General features: G+C 40.9%; 1 protein-coding gene across 1 annotated transcript in view; it reads left to right on the top strand.

Moving 5' to 3' along the window:
- The window catches only part of LOC120913594 (cysteinyl leukotriene receptor 1-like), a 76,803-nt gene extending 58,669 nt beyond the window's left edge, over nucleotides 1-18,134 (top strand). The window contains exons 2-3 of the mRNA XM_040323659.1: nucleotides 4,506-4,611; nucleotides 17,067-18,134. Of these exons, the coding sequence (XP_040179593.1) occupies nucleotides 4,540-4,611; nucleotides 17,067-18,017 (1,023 nt within the window). The 5' untranslated portion in view covers nucleotides 4,506-4,539 and the 3' untranslated portion in view covers nucleotides 18,018-18,134. The remainder of the gene's footprint in view (nucleotides 1-4,505; nucleotides 4,612-17,066) is intronic.
- The last annotated feature ends 1,924 nt before the right edge of the window (nucleotides 18,135-20,058 follow it).

Here is a 20,058-nt window from a genome sequence, read left to right on the forward strand (position 1 = left end):
TTTCTGTGACCTTAGAGCCCTACAGCCCTAACCTGCATTATTCCTTATTTTAACCACTTATTGCGATTCAGCACTGCGTCGCTTTAACTGACAATTGCGCGGTCGTGCGACGTGGCTCCCAAACAAAATTGGCGTCCTTTTTTTTCCCACAAATAGAGCTTTCTTTTGGTGGTATTTGATTACCTCTGCGGTTTTTAGTTTTGCGCTATAAACAAAAATAGAGCGACAATTTTGAAAAAAATGAATATTTTTTACTTTTTGCTATAATAAATATCCCCCAAAAATATATAAAAAAACAATTTTTTTCCTCAGTTTAGGCCGATACGTATTCTTCTACATATTTTTCGTTAAAAAAAAAATCGAAATAAACGTTTATTGATTGGTTTGCGCAAAAGTTATAGCGTTTACAAAATAGGGGGTAGTTTTATGGCATTTTTATTAATATTTTTTTTTTACTAGTAATGGCGGCGATCAGCGTTTTTTTTTCGGTACTGCGACACTTCGGACACTTTTGACACATTTTTGGGACCATTTGCATTTTTATAGTGATCAGTGCTATAAAAATGCATTGGATTACTATAAAAATGCCACTGGCAGGGAAGGGGATAACACTAGGGGGCAGGGAAGGGGTTAAGTATGTTCCCTGGGTGTGTTATAACTGTAGGGGGGGTGGCCTCACTTGGGGAAATGACTGATCGCTGTTCATACATTGCATTTCTCCCCTGACAGGACCGGGAGCTGTGTGTTTATACACACAGCTCCCGGTCGTTGCTCTGTAACGAGCAATCGCGGGTGCCCGGCGGCAATCGCGCCCGCCGGGCACGGGAGTCAGGGACGAGCGGTGGGAACGCATGCCTCCGGCGGCACACACGCGCCCCTAGTGGCCGCTTCGAGAGCCAACGTATAGCTACGGGCTCTCACGCAGGGGAGCCGACCTGCCGCCATATAACTGGGCGGCAAGTAGTTAAAATCTAACGGATCAAATAATCTCATTCATACTAGCAGCCTGTAGCTGCATATCTATGAAGTGTACTCAAGTCAGTAAAGTGTTAGAAAATTGCACCACTTATACATGTAAATTGACTCTTCCCACTCTTGCTCATGCATGGCAAAGTAAAAGGGTAATTTCTATCCTCCTAGCTATACTAACCTTTCTTTGTTATCATGGTATTCTGCTTTATGACTAGGGAAAGAACAGGGTTTGTGTTTGCTCCAAACTAACTCATCAGAGCTTACACAGGGTTATAGTAAAAAATAATTAAAAAATTCTGGCGCACCAAATGGTATGTGCCTTTAAGAAAATTATATTGATGAAAATAAGTCTATTAATCCCATTAAGAACATACATGACAGCTATAGGAGGCAGCCACCCCACGTGTGTGTCTAATGCTCTGTAAATAGCAGAAGGGGAGAGAGGGGTAGGCGCCACCTACGTGCTGTATTAAAATGTCATCATTTATTGCACAGCTATGAGCTCTAAGTGCATAACCTGCAATCCCACTCCCGCCTCTTCTGGTGACATCACTTTCGCGGTCCACACTGGTTAGCGTGCACTTCCTTGTATCCATCTGGCACCCAGCCTCTCCACAACCTCTTTCAGACTACCTGGATGGTCGTGGAGCCTGCAGGATGGCAGTGACCGTGAGACTGACACTTTTGACAAGCATGAACATAATTTCTTTCTTGTATTTGTGCAATAAATAATTAAATTTTAATACTGCACTTAGGTCGCGCCCCCCCCCTCTCTCCCTTTACACAGGGTTATAGACTCCCAGGCCCCATGTGATTCAAATTATGAAGCACCTAGTTCTACATTTGATTAGAAGACCAGCTGACAGGTTCTACCCAATGTCTATTAAAAACTAGTAAAGGTTTTGGCCAACTTTTTGTTTTTTTTACTCTACAATGAACCTAAACTCAAAAATATTTTCTTTGCCTAAGCAAGATTCATCTTTTACCTGTAATTCCTCTTTAAAAATAACAATGTGCTTCCTGTGACTGGGAACTCCTATACCTAATAACTTTATATCTGTAGTATGAAGGCTCTGACTGAATGTATCACAAGATTTAAAGTGAGATTCGATGATGTTTCTGCTGTGCTGCTCACTGTTTTTGCTTGAGATTGTGTTGAAAGGATCCCCTGTATCTATTTAATTCTTTCAGTGAATCTGGGTATAGGTAGGATGCAGGGTGGTGCAGCGGCAATAACACACTCAGTCCTGGTGCAAGGAATGAACTTGTATTGAAATAATGCAAAGACAATTCACAAATAACCCAGTGGGAAGGCAGCTCAGCCGGGAACCTTTCCCTGTCGCTAGTTCTGTCCCTACCAGGCGGGGTACCTGTCCCTACTCTACCAACTCTCAAAATGTGCCCCAAGCCTGGGAGCCACAGTCTTAAAAAGACTCTGCCTGACCCAAGATGGCTGCTGGAGTCACATGGTTTGGCAGCATCCAAAAGGATAGCTGAGCCAGGAAAACCATAGAGGAACCAAGTTCTTTTTGACTTCCTCTCCAGCTGCAATGCCGCTGTGGAAGAGCACCACCTGCAGTGGAGAAAGTAGACTTCACCTGCCTACATGGGCTTTCCAAACTGCTGCTGCTTTATTATTCCTCCCTCAGTCATGAGACTACCAGCTATCGTGAGAAAAGTCATACTTCAAGATGGGCAACTCCACATTGACACACAGTGTAGTACAGGATATGAAAATTCAGAGAGACCACAGGTGATACTGGTGACTAAGTCCTTTGTCTTCTGCTTGACTTTATGGGTACAGCTTCCATAGTTCAGGTCAGTATGTTTTATATACATAGGGAGACCCCACACATTTCCAAACAAATGATTGTCTGAGTCTGTGAGAAGAGTAGAGAAAGAGAAGGAGTAGGTGGGTACTTAGCAAACATCTCAGCAAAATGCCTCTCTGTAAAGGCAAAAAAATGTTTTTTTATCTTAATGCATCTTTATGGTATTTAGTGGCATCCCACTTAGCTCCCCTAACAGTTACCGGAGCCCCATCTCTATCCAGTGATTTGCATGAGTGCCTAGGCCGTCTGGGACTCTCCCTCCTGATTGGCTGAGACACAGCAGCGGCGCCATTGGCTCCCGTTGCTGTCAATCAAAGTCAGTTAGACAATCAGGAGAGAGAGGGGGCAGGGCTGAACCACAACTCTGTGTCTGAATGGACATATGGAGCTACGGCTCGGCTCGAGTGCCCCCATAGCAAGTTGCTTGCTGTGGGGGCATGCGACAGGAGGGAGGAGCCAGGAGCACCGGCAAGGAAACCAAGAAGAGGAGGATTTGGGCTACTCTGTGCAAAAGCACTACACAAGGCAGGTAAGTATAACATGTTTATTAATTTAAAAGAAAAAAAAATGGATTTTAGTATTACTTTAAGAATGTTATCTTGTAGAGTAAAATGTTTGTTTTAGACCCCTTTCATACCGGAGGCATTTTTCAGGCACTTTAGTGCTAAAAATAGTGCATGTAAAACGCCTGAAAAATGCCTCATCTGCAGTCCCAGTGTGAAAGCCTAAGTGCTTTCACACTGGGGGCGATGCGCTGGCAAGACGTTAAAAAAAGTCCTGCAAGCAGTATCTGTACGGCACTTTAGCACCCCTGCCCATTATAATTAATGCAGGGACGCTTTGTGGATGCTTTTAACCCTTTATTAGGCTGCTAACAGGACACTTTTAACCCCCACTAGCGGCAGAATAAAGGGTTAGAAAATGCTGGTAAAGCACCTCTGCCGAGGCGCTTTGCAGGCACTTTGGTGGCGCTGCCCATTGATTTAATTGAAAAGCGCCCCTAAAATAACAGCTAACATGGCCTGCGCTATAGTGTGTTTATAGCAAGAAAGGGCTCTTAGTGATATTTATAGCAAGAAATTTGTTTCCAGGCACAAACCAGACATTTCGTTAGCGTGGACTGAAAAAGAGTAGGGTTTAAACATGCCTCCAGTTCTGTATTTTCCTATGCGGAAGATCTGTAATTAAAGTGGAAGTCCATGCTAAAACTAAAATCCCTGCATCTATAGACAATCTAACACTAAGCTATCTAGCCCTGTAAAGAAAAAATCCATACACATACCTTTTTTGAAGCTGATCTGACCCGATCCCACACTGAGCTGTCAGCCGTGGCTTTGCTGTAGAGTCGGGTGCAGAGGACACATAAGCCCCATTGTAAGTCTATGGGTGACGTAATTTCCCATTCATTTCACAGCCGTTGTCGGCCATGTCCTCTGCAGAGCTTCTGCCGCTGGGGATCAGGTCAGAATGGCTTCAGAAAAAGTATGTATACTAACTTTTTCTTTACAGGGCTAGATAGGTTAGTGTTGGATTGTGGGTGTCTATAGATGCAGGGATTTTAGTTTTAGCATGGACTTTTACTTTAACTGATTTGCTCTAATTTTACATGGATATTTATACTGATATTTTGTTTTAATTAATATAGCATTTTTGGTATCAATCTGGTTAAGAAAAGCTAAAAAATGTTTTCTTGATTTTTAGGAATGCATTTAATGATCAGAAGTGGATTACACTGATGACAGAAATAGAAGACTTAATGTTTGACAGATCTTTTCTCCCTAATCACACGATGCAGCCGGCTAACCAGGTAAACATTATATGCAGTTTTTATAATGCTACAAAGTGTAACGGCTCTGGTGAAAGGGATTGAACCACAACTGCGGTTAGCAAGGATTTCAATGCTCTTCTCCATGTGAGAACTCAGTATTAGACCCCAGGCGTCACTCCACACAAACAGGAGTTTGGGGGTTTTCTACATCATCTCTCTCTCACATAAAGAAAGGCGTTGAGCTACTGACCCTGAACGCATTACAACAAGCGACCAGAGCTTAGCGTTTAAAATTATAGTATGCACTAAAAGATTCTAATGCACAACTGTATGCAAGTGATTATCAGTATTACATAGCGTCATGTATTAGGCCACTAAGGGAGAAGGTATGAAATACGTCAACCCTTAGCATAGAAAAGTTTAGGCAAACATGTTCCGAAGCTTTGGGCATAGGCCCATAAACAAGTAGCACTTATGTCAGGCACGTAGTAAATAGGCATTGTAGAGTAAACTAATAGTTGCATAAGAGTGGCAAATATAGTTTAGGTAATAATAGTTGCATATGAGAGGCAAATATAGCTCAGGTACTTTGAAAGTACACGTAGTAATATAGAAGTTGTAGAGACAACTAATAGTTGCTTATAAGATTCAAATATAGCTCAGGTAATAATAGTTGCATATGGTAGGCAAATATAGCTGAGGTAATTTGAGAGTAAATGTCCCTTTAAGATATTCCTTAGCAAAGAGCCATAGGCACAACAGTCTATCCCAAGTAGTATGTTAATAGCCACAAGCCATAATAAATAACAGCAATTGTTTTAGGTGGAAAGTATACAGAAGATCTTTCTATAGTACTACAAGTGACAAAATTGCTACTTATCCGTTTGCAGGGCTTCAGTGGAGCAAATAGGGATTTCGTAGTGTAGGGTGTTCAGCAAGGAAGGCCTCAAAGTTTGTCCCCGGCAATGGTACTCTGAATTAGCTTCAATCAGGCAGGCATCCAGGGTTAAGGATTGCTGGTATGTGTAGTTCGTTGTAGCCTTAATAGTGGGATGCCTCCAGGTCCAGGGTAGGATGGTAGCTTAGCCGGCTACGGCCGACAATAATAGAACAATGTTTCTATTTGAAATAAATGCCTTTATAGGCAAGTAACAGCTGCAGTGCATAAGCACTGATACGAGGCAGGGCAGCGGTGAGGCTCACTTCCGCGTTCCAAGCTGGGACGCACGCGCCGCTGGACAATGACGTCATTGTGTGGTCGCCATAATGCGTTCCAGCGTGGAACGCATTACAAGGAAGAACAGGCGCGAGGAGCGCCTGTTACACAATGACACCAGTAGACATCTTGTGGTACCTCTTCTTAGGAACAATTTTAGAAGGAAGGGTAGGTACACTGTCAAATTGATCTCCTGCCAAACAGACAAAAAAAAAACGTAACAAAGTTCTGGCAAAGAAGATCATGTGATTTGATCCCTACCTCGCAGCAATTACATCTTAAAGTGATTGTAAACAATCACCTTGTTAAACAACCTATTCAGTTTAAAATAGAAATGAAAGGCAAAACATTTTTGTATAGTAATAAAAAAACATTATATATACAGTTTTTCTCTTTTTGTATACAGTAATGCCACGTACACACGATCATTTTTCGGCATGAAAAAAAGGACGTTTTTCGGCATGTAGAAAAAACGTTGTTTTTTCCAACTTCATCATTAAAACGACGTTGCCCATACACCATTGTTTTAAAAAATCCTTCTAGCAAAGCGTGGTGACGTACAACACGTAAGATGGCACTATAAAGGGGAATTTCCATGCGGATGACGCCACCCTTGGGGCTGCTTTAGCTGATTTCTTTTTAGTAAAAGATGATTCGGGCTTTTCTGTTACAACATGATTAATGTGCTTACTCCATTATGAATGGTAGTTTTACCAGAACCGTCTCAAAACTTGCTTCTGAGCATGCGCAGGTTTTTAACGTTGTTTTAGCCCACATACGATAATTTTTTACAACCCGAAAAACGACATAGTTTAAAACGTCGTTAAAAAATGCAGCATGTTCGAAAAAAAAAAAAATTCATTTTTCAGAACCCGAAAAATAATGTGAAGCCCACACACTATCATTTTAAATTACATTTTTTAAAAACTGCGTTTTTTTCATGCCGAAAAATAATCGTGTGTACGCGGCTCACATTCCCTCTGTTCTCAGCTGCATAAGAGCTGGGGGAGGAGAAGCAGCAGTACACTGAGCTTTCCAGTGAATTGCTGTGCAGCAGGGGCATTTCAGAACAAGTCTGATCATTAGAAGATGTCAGGTCACCTGAGACCAGGTGACAGATGCACACCGTTGGGGTCAGGAGTGCACTGCTGCACATGGAACTCTGGGTGGTAAGGAAGGCAGGTCCACTGGAGCACCAACATGGATCCCACAGGGAGCTAGAGCATAAGATTCCCCAGGGCGTGGAGTCTAAGAGCCAGCAGGTGTTCACCAGAGCCTCTAGTGGTGAGGATGAACTGCGCTGCAACTGGCTCCAGGTTGCGGCCCCCAGGGTCTCCAAGCTCACGCTCACATTAGGCTACAGGAGGATAGAGAGGAAGCAGCAGCCCAGGATAACAAGAGATAGTAAGGAGATAAGCCAAAGGTCGGGGCGACTAGCAGACAAGGAAAAACATAGAACACCCAAAGGTCAGGATCACAAGCAGGCAGGGATAGTCGAGAACAAGCCAAAATCGGTAACTGGAATCAGACGTAGAAGACAAATCAAGTCGCATACGAAAGCTAAACGCACAATATTGATCAGCAAGGCTGGCTTGCAGTGCACAGGTTAATATAGAGTTCTCTGATAGGGGCTGGGGTGGAGCCATGCTTTGAGGAAAGATTACTTAAGCAGCCAGGTGAGAGTGGCTGGCCTCTAAGAGTGAACACATGGAGGAGAGGTAAGTTGAGAGACAAACATGACTGCATATCCATGACAGAGGGGAGCAGGCTTAGTTCCCAGGATAGCTAGAGAACTGACTATGATGTGTTCTCCTGCTTAGCGTGGTCAGTTGTTAATAAGACAGCAGAGGCATTAGCAGGAACACCGGGGATTTCACATGAAGGAAGCAATGTAAAGAGAATTTGATACTTTCTCATACAGTACATGGTACAGCAGGCACATATCAGGAATATGAAGTGTTGGTGTAACAAACGCTTTAACATTGTAGCAGCATCTGGGTAACAGGGGATCTTGACTCCTTATCAAATAGGAGTTTAAAGCAGCTTTCCTGATATTCTTAAGTTCTTGTGTTTTCGGCTAAAGGAATCTTTTACACACAAGAGGGACTCCCCCAACATGATATTCCTACTCCCTAGGATAGATCATGCTAACTTACTCTTGAAGGAAGTAGGTCCAAACTTGAGGAAAGTTTTTAAAACTTCACTTGAATTTAGTAGAAGAGGAGGAAAATGGAGGTGGATTACCCAAAACTTATATGAGGCTCCTACAACTTCTTGGTTAGAGGTTGCTGGGTCTCAGCATTCAGAAGTATCACACAGAACTACTCAAGAACATTAGCCACAAACAAGAGGTTTGGGTATATCTCTCGTCCAGCAAATCTTTAGGCCAACATGGCGATACCATCCAGACCCAGGCTCCAGCAATAAGGCCTCAAACCAGACACACAGCATTCTCATCAAGGAAAGCCCCCTTTAGCAAGGACATCTCTCTGCTCAAAAGGATGGATGTAAAACAACATTTTATCAAATCCCAATCCACCCCACTGATGACAAGCTCACCAGAGGTTGGCCAGCTGACAAAACAGACGGGACTTTCTGTATCCACTGCTAACATAGGAATCTTGAGCCTCCTTAAAGTGGTGTTCCGGCCAAAATGTATTTTAGCTAAAAAATACCCCTCTAATACTCATGCTTAGTGTATTCTACTAAAGGTATGCTGTAAACTAAGACACGTTTTGTATTTGTGCAGCTTGGTTTTCTTACTTTGTGAAGTCTCTTTAGACCGCAGCCATTTCCTGTGTGGGCATCTGAAGCCGCACTGAGTCTAATCGCTGCAGGTCAGGTTTCCATAGCAATGGCGGCGTTGGAGGAAATTGCCGCCCCTTTGCTATGGAAATCTCTCCTCCCCCTCCAGGAACCAAGAAGCGATGCTATGACCCAGAGATGGCCATTGCCTCCTGGGATTGATGACAGACATCTCCCAGGAGACAATGCAAAGCAGGAAATTACGTGCGGGGCCGCAGCCACAAAGGAGGAAGTGAAAATTAATAAATGCTGCAAAAAAGTAAGTGATCCCGAAAAAAAAAAAGCCAATTTGTTTGTAAGGGTACACATTAGTGCTGAATGGTGAGTAGTGTAAAATGTGGTGGAAATCTGCTTTAAGAGAGTGACTGGCAAGTGAGGTAATACAGATCGATGTTGAGTGCAATGCTCTATAAAATTAAACCAAAACACAGCAAGGCTGGTAGGGAACACATCCCTACCAATACTGGAGCTGTTTTACCTGCTAAAGGGTATGTCTCTCCATTCAGTCCTAATAATTACCCATCCCTGCTAATAATATCACTTGTAAAGGTCCATTCTCCTTATGCCTTCACTTACCTGGAATAAAAAAAAATGATTGCACCAAACATTTACTTAAAGTGGTTGTAAACCCTCTGGCGGAAGTTACACCTACAGGTAAGCCTAGATTAAGGCTTACCTGTAGGTGCTTGCAATATCTCAGAGACCTACACGGTCTCTGAGATATTTGCAATTTCCCCGAGCGACACCTTCTTCTGCACATGCGCCGTCTTGAGAGGGCACGCTGTGCAGTTTCAAGCCGGAGTCTTTCGGTTAAAGACATCTCCCACACGCATGCGTGGGAGTGATGAGGAAGATGGCGACATCACAGGCTTCTACTGCAGGTAAGTGTCAATTATGGGCTACTATGCAATGCATATTAGCCCATTATGCTTTACCTTTGCAGGGAGACATTGAGGAAGTAAACCCCATCAGGGTTTACTTCCTCTTTAAACTGCACTTTATGGTGTAACTGTGTCACCTTGGTTACTAGATCCTAAGCCAATTGTACAAAGGAAATATTAGTATATATAAAATAAAGTCATACATTAATCTTTTGCCAAATCAAACATAATAAGTATACTTAGCTAAGCATATTTAACTGAATAATATCTAATGATATGATAAGAATTGGTAAACATGTTAACACAGAATCACAAAGTCCACAATAGTTTACTATATTGCATTTCTTGGGAAGGGAATATATTGTATTCTCAATAATTTGGATTATAGGCACTGACTGGCACCATTATGAATGCCTACCAGATCAGTGATGCCCAGCAGTGCCACCCATCAGTGCCACTTATCAGTACCCATCCGTGCCCACCTATCAGTGCCCATCAGTGCCCATCCGTGCCACCCATAAGTACAGAAGTGCAGCCTTTCAGTGCCGCCTATGAGTTCCCATCAGTGCCGCATACCAGTGCCACCTATCAGCGCCCACCAGTGCCGCCTATCAGTGCCCATCATCAGTGCCACCTCATCAATGCCGCCTCATTGGTGCCACCTCATCATTGCCCGTTAGTGCAGCCTCATCAGTGCCCTTCATTGAAGGAGAAAATTTACTTATTTACAAAAATTTATAACAGAAACAAAGAAAAACATAATTTTTTTCAAAAAATTTCATTGCACAAAAAATAAAAACCCCAACAGTGATGAAATACCACCAAAATTAAGGCTCTGAGATCTTGCAAATTCTCTAGGTAACCTCAAGCTATCCAACTTGTCTGACCCCTCTGCTTTCCTACCCCCCGATGATCAACCACAAAACCATGAAGCTCTTTGACGACCATGACTATTTCCTATTCGCAACCAACAATCTCATCCATCCCCACTGTCATAACTAAGCCAATCCCGGAGAGTAATAATTCAATAACCCAAACGTTGCTTCCACTCCTGTAGGTACTAAAGTTTCAGTTGTCGTTTCCTTTCTGAAACACTTTGTTGTATTATTGCCCTCCCCCCCCCCCGCTCAGTCTTCAATTGTTTACTTTTAATACGATTGTAGATGTCTCAGAATTATTTGCTAAATGCCAATGTACTGTGCAAAAGACAATAAACATTTAAAAGAAAAAAAGAAAGCTCTATTTGTGGGAACAAAATGATAAAAAATTTGTTTGGGTACAGTGTAGCATGACTGTGCAATTGTCATTCAAAGTGCGACAGTGCTGAAAGCTAAAAATTGGCTTGGACAGGAAGGGGGTATGAGTGCCTGGTATTAAAGTGGTTGAAAAAAAATAAAAGCCTTCCAGAAGGTTATAAGGTCACCTGACCCTTACTAGCCAATCCCCATTTAACCTTCTCACCTTCTGGAAGCTTCTCTTATCATGTGATCTCACCAAGTAGAATAAGCCCCATTATAAATCCTTTAATATCAATAGAATAGCCGACGTCACGGCTCCATGAGGCAAGGGGGGCCTAAATAGACTGCCCCCCTTTTACCCCCCATGAGACCGTAGACACCAGGCTAAAAAAACTGCAGACATGCATAAGAAAAAACACTCCACACAAAAATATTTTGATAAAAAATAGACCATGGCCTGGTTTATTGGTTTACATCAAAATTATATATAACGTCATAAACGTTATTACTTAAATAACTCTCTCAACCAAAATTCATCCAGAATTCACCAAAGCTCAACCCAGCCACTAAAACTCGGGGGCTGACCATCATCTTTTTATTTAAATATATTCTCACATATCCCAACCGACAGGAGGGCTGAAAAATACAGCCCTCCTGTCACCACCATTGCATATCGTGGCCTCTTTAATGCATGTCTGCAGTTTGAGATTAAGGATATTCAAGCCTACATCTCCTAAATGTATTCCATTGTAAAGATACATACCTTGAATACCACCCTCAAGGTCAACATGCCGAAATGAAATCCCTAAATCTGGAACTAGGAATTTTTCCAAAGCTATGTTCACTCTATTGCAAACTTTTTCTAAGGGCTTACAGGTAATGGATTCTAACCATCTTAACCTGGGTATTATTTCCAAAAATATCAACACAGTATTTGGAGAGGCTAACTTCAGAAATCTATAAGTATTCTTCATATTTGTCAGTAAGTCGAGCGTCTCCATTTTTACAACATCATTTTCCCCTAAGTGAATTATATGCCAGGTGGGGGGAAAATAGCATAAAGTCTACCTAACATATATACTAAAGCACTCAAACCATTCCCCTTCTACCATACCACAATGCAAAATGAGGTTGGATCCAATTCCAAATTTTATGAATAAATTCTAGCAGCCGCTCTTTTCTAAACCAGAAGACAAATGAATGTCCCACTATCCACACCGAGCGACGATTACCTGAAACAGAGTAATGAATTAATATGGACGAATATACAATTTAGTCAGAACTCCATCTACCTATTCTCTTAATATTGTTAGCTCCTAGACCAATCCGAGCGGCCTCAGTAGCTTCTCCGATTCTAAAAGAATGCGTCTTGATCCTTAAATGTCTCAAATGTAAATGATACAAACAACACTTTAATACCACTCTATATTGATAACCAGTTAAAGGTGAATAGTCACTGTGAATTAATAATAAATTAGGTAAACCCGACCCAATATTCATATATAACTCCAATGCCTTAACCGGACAAATACTTTCGTCCTGGTACTTTTTTAAAGATTTCCAAGAGCCAAGACCCAAAGAATCCATCTTGCTAAATTTAAAAAATATCCTTACACTTTCTTCCAACAATTGCACATTAGATAACAAAATACCTGACCTTCCTGACCTCGATGGAGGTAATAACTCAGATACCCTGAGGGCTGCAAAAAATGCCAGCGTTGAACTGGATAGTTTCATATCAGATGTGCATACTAAATTTGTTACCCTACATAACTTTGATAATGTCTCAGGTGTAATAGGAGATCTATTATAATTAATCAAATGTGTTTATCTATATAATTTCATGGCCTGCTTTATTGAAAAGAAACTTTGACAAGCAGGCAGTTTGTAAAGACAAAGAAAGAATGATACTCCAGATAGAGTTTTGTTAATGTGTGACCAAGAGTATCTCCACCCTAAAAATTAACTCCTCCCTTCCTCTCCACCCTAAACAGTAACCCCCTCCCTGCCTCTCCACCCTAAACAATAACCCACCTCTCCACCCTAAACAATAACCCCCTCCCTTCCTCTCCACCCTAAACAGTAACCCCCTCCCGTCATTTTCGATGCAATGCGCTTAGCATTCCACATTTTATTCCTCTCATTTCCCACTTTTGATCTTTCACATGGGCCCACTGGTTTCATGATATGCCCCGATCACATATATCATTTTGTATTTTGTCTTTGGTATCCCTTTAAGCCTAAACATCGCACTGGCCCCACATTTTTTTCCAGTTTTGGTTAGAGTGGTGGAGAATTACAGTACAATTTCTGGCAGGCATTTATATCTGTCTGTGTCCCCAGTGTGGATATTTACAACCTGTCCCTGTAATTCCAATACAAGAAATGGGGGATAGTCATTCCCAGAACAGGAATATTTGGAAAGCAATAAACACATTGTCAGAATGTCTAACCCCTCTGCACTCTACTAAAAATGTAAATCCTTAACTCAGTGAAGCCTGGATATGGGAACTTTTTTTAGTTTTGGATAGAGTGGAAAGGGATTATAACGCTTGTCAGTTTTTATTGCTGTCTGTACCCCTGTTAAGGAGTCTCATCCTCTCTTTTTGTCCTTTTTATCATTATCATTGAAAGTGAAAGTAAAAAAAATCTAAAATGTTGGGTTGTCCCCAGAAAAGTAATAGAGGGGAAATCTTCCAATGGAAACACTAGTTCTGGTGACCTGGGTGTCCCCAAGGATATCCCCTAATTTGCAGGGATTTCCTAACACTTCCTGTTTGGCTTTGGGACAGGATGTGAAGGGAAATCTCTGCAATAGGACACATATGGTGATAAAAATATCTGACAGAGGTTATAACCCTCCCTTGCTCTATCCAAAATTAAATTTTTTCCCCTAAAGTTCTACTTTAAAGCACTGAAGAGGTAACAATATACAAAGGTTTCACTCTTTACATTATCACAATATAACAATAGTAGTAGGACCCCTGTATGTGATTTTTGGTGCACATTTCCTTTTTTTATTTTAACACTCCTGACGAAGCTCCTTTTTTGAGTGAAACATGTAGAGTTATTTTCTTTAAACAGTTATTTTGGGGGGCACACGTTTTTTTTGCGGGGGGGATGGGGGGGGGCTGCTTCTCCGTTTGTTCCTTCATGTTAATGGCTTGAGTGTTTAAAGAGGACTTATACCTTATCATTCTAACTCTTGGCTTAATCTAGGCAGGTGGCACAATTGGGGAGGGTATAATTTATGTGTCACTGTGACTGCCAATAGCCCAGTAATTTATTGATTATATCTTATCTGCAGTATTAAAGTAATTTTTATTTTGGCCTGTGATACAGATTTCATTGAGTCTCCTCTCTTTTTTGACACTATTTAGATGGGATAGTCTTATTTCTCCCAACTAGTTTGGAGGGTCATTGGGATCTCTAGGTCTCCTAACTACTGTATTAGTATAAATAACACATACAGTGGTCCTACTACTTACCCAAGTCCTAATAAATGTTAGGCTGTTTCTCCTCCCCTTGGCTTTTGTATGTGGGTGTACGCATCCCCTTTCTTGTTTTAGTGCATGTGTATACAATATAAAGAGAGATTACATAACTAAGACAAGTAGGCATTATTTTAATAATCACAATATATAAAAATGTATTTCATAAGTTAAACCACCTAAAAAACAAACATGGCTCGCTCATACTCAGGTACTATATAACTGGCTCTTTATAAAAACATATTTTAGGTCTGTGGCATCACATCCAATCCTGGCAAGAAGTGTGGGAAAATGTCTCTACATATGTACATAGACAGCCAAAAAAAAAAACCGACAAAGGCAATAAAATAACACTAAACTATTTTTGTTTTTAAATAAAACAAATAAATGTAATTTGATAACTATAAGTAGAATGTACCTTCCATCTCTCTTTTCCTTTGTTTCGTCTTTCAAATGCAAACTTTTTTCTGCTATTCTCACACTTAGGGGGTTATTTACGAAAGGCAAATCCACTTTGCACTACAAGTGCAAACTACGGGCCAGATTCACAGAGACTTACGACGGCGTATCTCCAGATACGCCGTCGTAAGTCCGATTGGGCGCCGTCGTATCTATGCGCCTGATTCTTAGAATCAGTTACGCATAGATTTCCCTAAGATCCGACCGGCGTAAGTCTCTTACACCGTCCTATCTTAGGCTGCATATTTACGCTGGCCGCTAGGTGGCGCTTCAGTCGATTTCAGCGTAGAATATGCAAATTAGGTAGATACGCCGATTCACAAACGTACATCCGCCCGGCGCATTTTTTTACGTCGTTTACGTTAGGCTTTTTCCGGCGTAAAGTTACACCTGGGTCTATGAGTATAAGTTAAGTATGGCCGTCGTTCCCGCGACAAATTTTTTATTTTTTATGTCGTTTGCGTAAGTCGGTCGCGAATAGGGCTGGACGTAATTTCCGTTCACGTCGAAAGCATGACGATTTGCCGACATCATTTGGAGCATGCGCACTGGGATATGTCCACGGACGGCGCATGCGCCGTTCGGTAAAAACGTGGGGTCACTACTATTTTACATAGTACACGCCCCCAGCCAGCCTATTTTGAATTAGGCGGGCTTAAGTTTAAGCGCAAGTACTATGTGAATACACAACTTGCTGCTCAAACTTACGGCGGCGTAGTGTATCTGAGATATGCTACGCCCGCCTAAAGATAGGCGATTATACCTGAATCTGGCCCTACAAGTGCAAAGTGCACTTGAAATTGCATTGAAAGTGCACTTGGAAGTGCAGTCACTGTAAATCTAAAGGGGAAGATCTGAAATGAGGGGAAGCTTTGCTGATTTTATTATCTAATCATGTGCAAGTTAAAATTCATTTTTTTTTTTCCTTGCATGACCCCCTCGGATCTACAGCGACTGCACTTCCAAGTGCACTTTCAGTGCAATTTCAAGTGCACTTTGCACTTGTAGTGCAAAGTGGATTTGCCTTTCGTAAATAACCCCCATAGAGCGGAGCATATGACCAAAAATAACGGCATTGCTCACTCTACACTAGTAGCAGTGAAGTGCTGCATTGGAGGACAGGGAGCATACACAGGACAAAAAAGAAGCCTAAAAACAAGGAGACTTAAAAACAGTTTGGTGTCAATTTAATCCTTCTTTACTCTATCCAAAATGAAATTTAAAACATTTAAAATTTCTGTTATATTTTAGTTGTATTCAAGATATTTCCAAATAATTTATTATAGATACTATCTGAATACCCGGCGTTGCCCGGTCTTCCTATCTTAACCTTTTGGGGAGGAAAATCATAGTAATATAAATATACCCATCTTTTATATAAGGGTGTAGGTTAGGGTTAATTTAACTGTCATATATTTTTATTTGGCATATAAGTAATATAAGTAATATGTGTACCAGGTATTATTGAAATATCTCCAGGCGTACAGAAGTTATGTGGGAACATACATTTCCCATTGATTTGCATGGGACTTTAAACAAAAACCCCGACCCTCACAAATGGGGGTAGTTAAGGGATAAATTAACTATCCTATAGTTTAAGTGGACATATAAGTAACATGTGACCAAGTGTTATCGAAATATGTACAGCCGTTTGGAAGTTATGAAGTAACATGTATTTCCCATATACTGTACATATAGTTGAATGGGACTTTAAAGAAAAACCCCGACCATGGCAAATGGGGGTGGGTAAGGATTAAACCACCTATCCTATGTTTGTTGCTGACATATAAGTAACATGTGTGACAAGTTTCATGTTAATATCTTTAGCCGTTTGGACGTGATGCTGGAACATACATACACACACTTGAGTTTTATATATATAGATAGATAGACTAGATTAATTAACGCTGCAGTGATTGAACAAGGGCCCTATAGGTCTCCTAATTACATAGTTAAATAGTTGGCAAGGTCCACCTAGTTCAACCTGTGAGTTTGAGTGTTTGTGTGTGTATTTATGTCTCTACCACTTCACATATCCTTGTAAATTGTGTTCAATAAGATATCCTTCTAAAAGTTATTTTTTTCCATTTGAAATTACGACACTTCTCGCCAAAAGGGAGTTCCACAATTAAAACAAATACATAGGAGAAGCTTTCAATAACAAAAGTTTCCTTTAGCTAATAAAACACATCCAAGTGCACCTAGTGTTCCAGAGCAGAAAAACAAATATTCTTTGATCACGGCTGAAACCCTAATAGCCAGGACAGCTTCCATCTCTGCTATGCTTATTGTCATGACAGAAAAATGGACAATGTAAAACTAATATCAATTATATAACAGTGATATTGTTAAATTAATTCAGGAAAACAGTTTTGTTTCCTAATCTAGCTCTTTGTTTTTCCAGACTTTAACAACTGCTGCTTCAGAAGAAGAAATTTTGAATGCAAAAGAAACTATTGATGAATTCCGTAACCAAGTCTACTCCACTGCATACTCCATGTTTACTGTTTTTGGCCTAGTAGGGAACTGTTTTGCACTATTCGTCCTTATAAAAACCTACAAACAGAGAACAGCTTTTCACATTTACATGCTCAACCTTGCCATCTCTGATTTGCTATTCATCTGCACCCTTCCATTCCGAGTGGCCTACTATGTCAGCCGCGGTAACTGGATTTTCGGGGACTTCTTCTGTCGTGTTAGCTCCTACTCCTTCTACGTCAATTTGTATTGCAGTATCTTCATCCTGACCGCGATGAGCGTCACTCGCTTTCTGGCGATAGTCCACCCTGTGAAAAATCTTCGATTTATCTCAGTAACCAGAGCCAAGTGGGTTTGTCTGGGAATTTGGGTATTTGTCTTATTAGCAACTTCCCCATTTTTAATGAGTGGATCAGAGTTTGACACAAGAACAAACCTAACAAAGTGCTTTGAGCTTTCCCAAAAAAATACCTCGGTGAAAAAAGTGCTCATCCTAAACTATATCTCACTCACCTTCGGCTTCATCGCTCCGTTTATCATCATTTTGGTTTGTTATACTCTGATCATTAAGGCCTTGATGAAAAATAGCTTGAACAAACAGCAAGCTTCCAGGAAGAAGGCAATTCGAATGATCATCATAGTCCTGATTGTCTTCTTTATAAGCTTTATGCCATATCACATCCAGCGGACTCTTCACCTTCACAATGTTCAAAACAGTTCCGATAGAATGATACTACACCAGAAGAAAGTCATCATCTGTTTGGCCCTTGCTGCTTCCAACTGCTGCTTGGATCCAATGCTGTATTTCTTTGCAGGGGAAAACTTTCGTAGAAGACTTTCTACCATGAGGAAGCACTCTGTTAGCATTGTGCAGTGAGGAGAGTAAAGGAAAAAGAGAGGCAACATGGATGAGAAATCTGAAGTGGTAAAGTGTTACTAAAGCCACAACAGTAAAATATGTCTATATATGCAGCATAGCATGCTTGTTATACTCACTGTGAAACTTAAGGGGTTAATCCTCTGCATTATGTAAACATTTTTATCCTGTATGCACAGATCCTTTCCTTCCTGCACTGTCTATCTGGGGATGTCCCAGCTAACATCGGCAAAGTAGTCAACCTGCACATGCTCAGTTGTGTATTTTATGCTGGAGAGAACAGTTTCTCGTTCTCAGAGATAATCAGGTCACATGATATTGACATCACACATGCAGTGAAAATCGCCTCCTTCCTGAACTCTCAGCACTAAAGAAACTGTTCAGTTTATCATGTAGCCAAAAGTATACAGATCATCCAAAAAGGTATATAGTGGCAGTATTTTAATGTAAAAAGAAGATTTATAAGCTGTGGGCGCTGCGGGGGGGGGGGGACAATTTTTATATTACTGGGTTTAGTAACACTTTAACTGCCCTGGACAAGCATGACTGTGATAAAAGCAATGTTTGGATTACATTTTTAAAGCTGAACTCCAGGCAGATATAAAATACACACATTATGACATACCATATAATATATTTATAACAAGCCCCACATCAGCAGTAGATTAAACATAATTTCCTGTAATACGTTTATCTTAATTGAACGATGAAAAACATTTTTTTATATATATAATATTTTCTGATAATCTTTAATAAAATACTTGAACAAGAAAATACACACATTAATGTAGCTAGGTATCTTTTCATACACAACAATGACATGTATATTTTAAATTCAAGCAGTATAAGTACATGAATTTTGCCTGGTATCAGTTTCTTGCAGCCGCTGTATATCAGAACTCTGAAAGAAAGAGAATTAGCACAAGAAGGCAGTAGTGCTGCAGCACTGATGTGTTTACATGGAGACTGCTAATAGGAAGAGAGAAAACAGTGACAGCGGGATGAGCTCATCAGTCTGTTGCTTCTCCATATAGTCACAGGATGGGGGGGGGGGGGAGGACAAATATTGTAAGTATTAACTAATGGCAGACAGGACTGTATAATGTGGCAAAGCTGTGTACATTTCAGAAGTGGATGGATAGCAAAATAGATGCTTTGGCAGAATAAACAGTTTCTATATATGTACAGTATATCTGTTTATGCTGTTTGACTGGAGTTCAGCTTTAAATGTTTATGGTGAGCAGCCGTCTGTGTAATCAAATTGGACATACAACATAGTACTGGATAACTGAGCTTCTAGAAAGTAGAAAGTATGGCCAAAATGTTTCTTTAGTTCTATTGTAGGTCACAGGACTGCACTTACTTTTGCTCTCCTGGAACCCAGATTCAGCTAACAGCAGGCGTGACGAAGCCACTCCAGGCTTGGTAAGATCCCGACAATTTTGGCAGGATCCACTCAGCTGCCAGATTGATAGCTGGCTCCACCTTTCAGCATGAGGCTGAGAGCAGGAGCCAGCTGCACCCACCCTCTTCCCTGCCCAGTGAGCACTGCATGAACAGAGTGAGATTACTACTCTCCATTGCAGTCTCTGCCCTCCATGCCAAACAGACCAAGAGCTCAGCAATCAGCAGTCATGTGATCACTCATTTCTTAGTCTTAGGCCAAAATTGGAAAGCTGCAGCATCACACTGAAGCTGCAGCATAAAGGTGGGTATATATGTTTTTATTTGTTCTTTTTTTGTTGCAAACTCCAAACTTACTCCTTTAAGCTAGTTACAGGTCCAAGTTTCTCAAACTGACTTTAAATGGCCCTTTTTCTAAAATAAGCCTATGTTTCCTGTAAAAGAAACATTAAATACTTTTCCTGCTGTCAACATCATCTATCTGTTATGTAGTGAGGAAAAACTGGCTTTAGAATCCACAGAATCAGACACTTCAGGAAGTGTCAACTACCTTTTTTTTACCGTTTTAATGATGCATGCTGTGGTTCGTCCTGCTGACCCCTACACTAATACAGGGCATAGTAGTAAAGTAGAGGTC

The sequence above is a fragment of the Rana temporaria genome, chromosome 9, assembly GCF_905171775.1.
Source record: "Rana temporaria chromosome 9, aRanTem1.1, whole genome shotgun sequence".
Taxonomy (NCBI): Eukaryota; Metazoa; Chordata; class Amphibia; order Anura; family Ranidae; genus Rana; species Rana temporaria.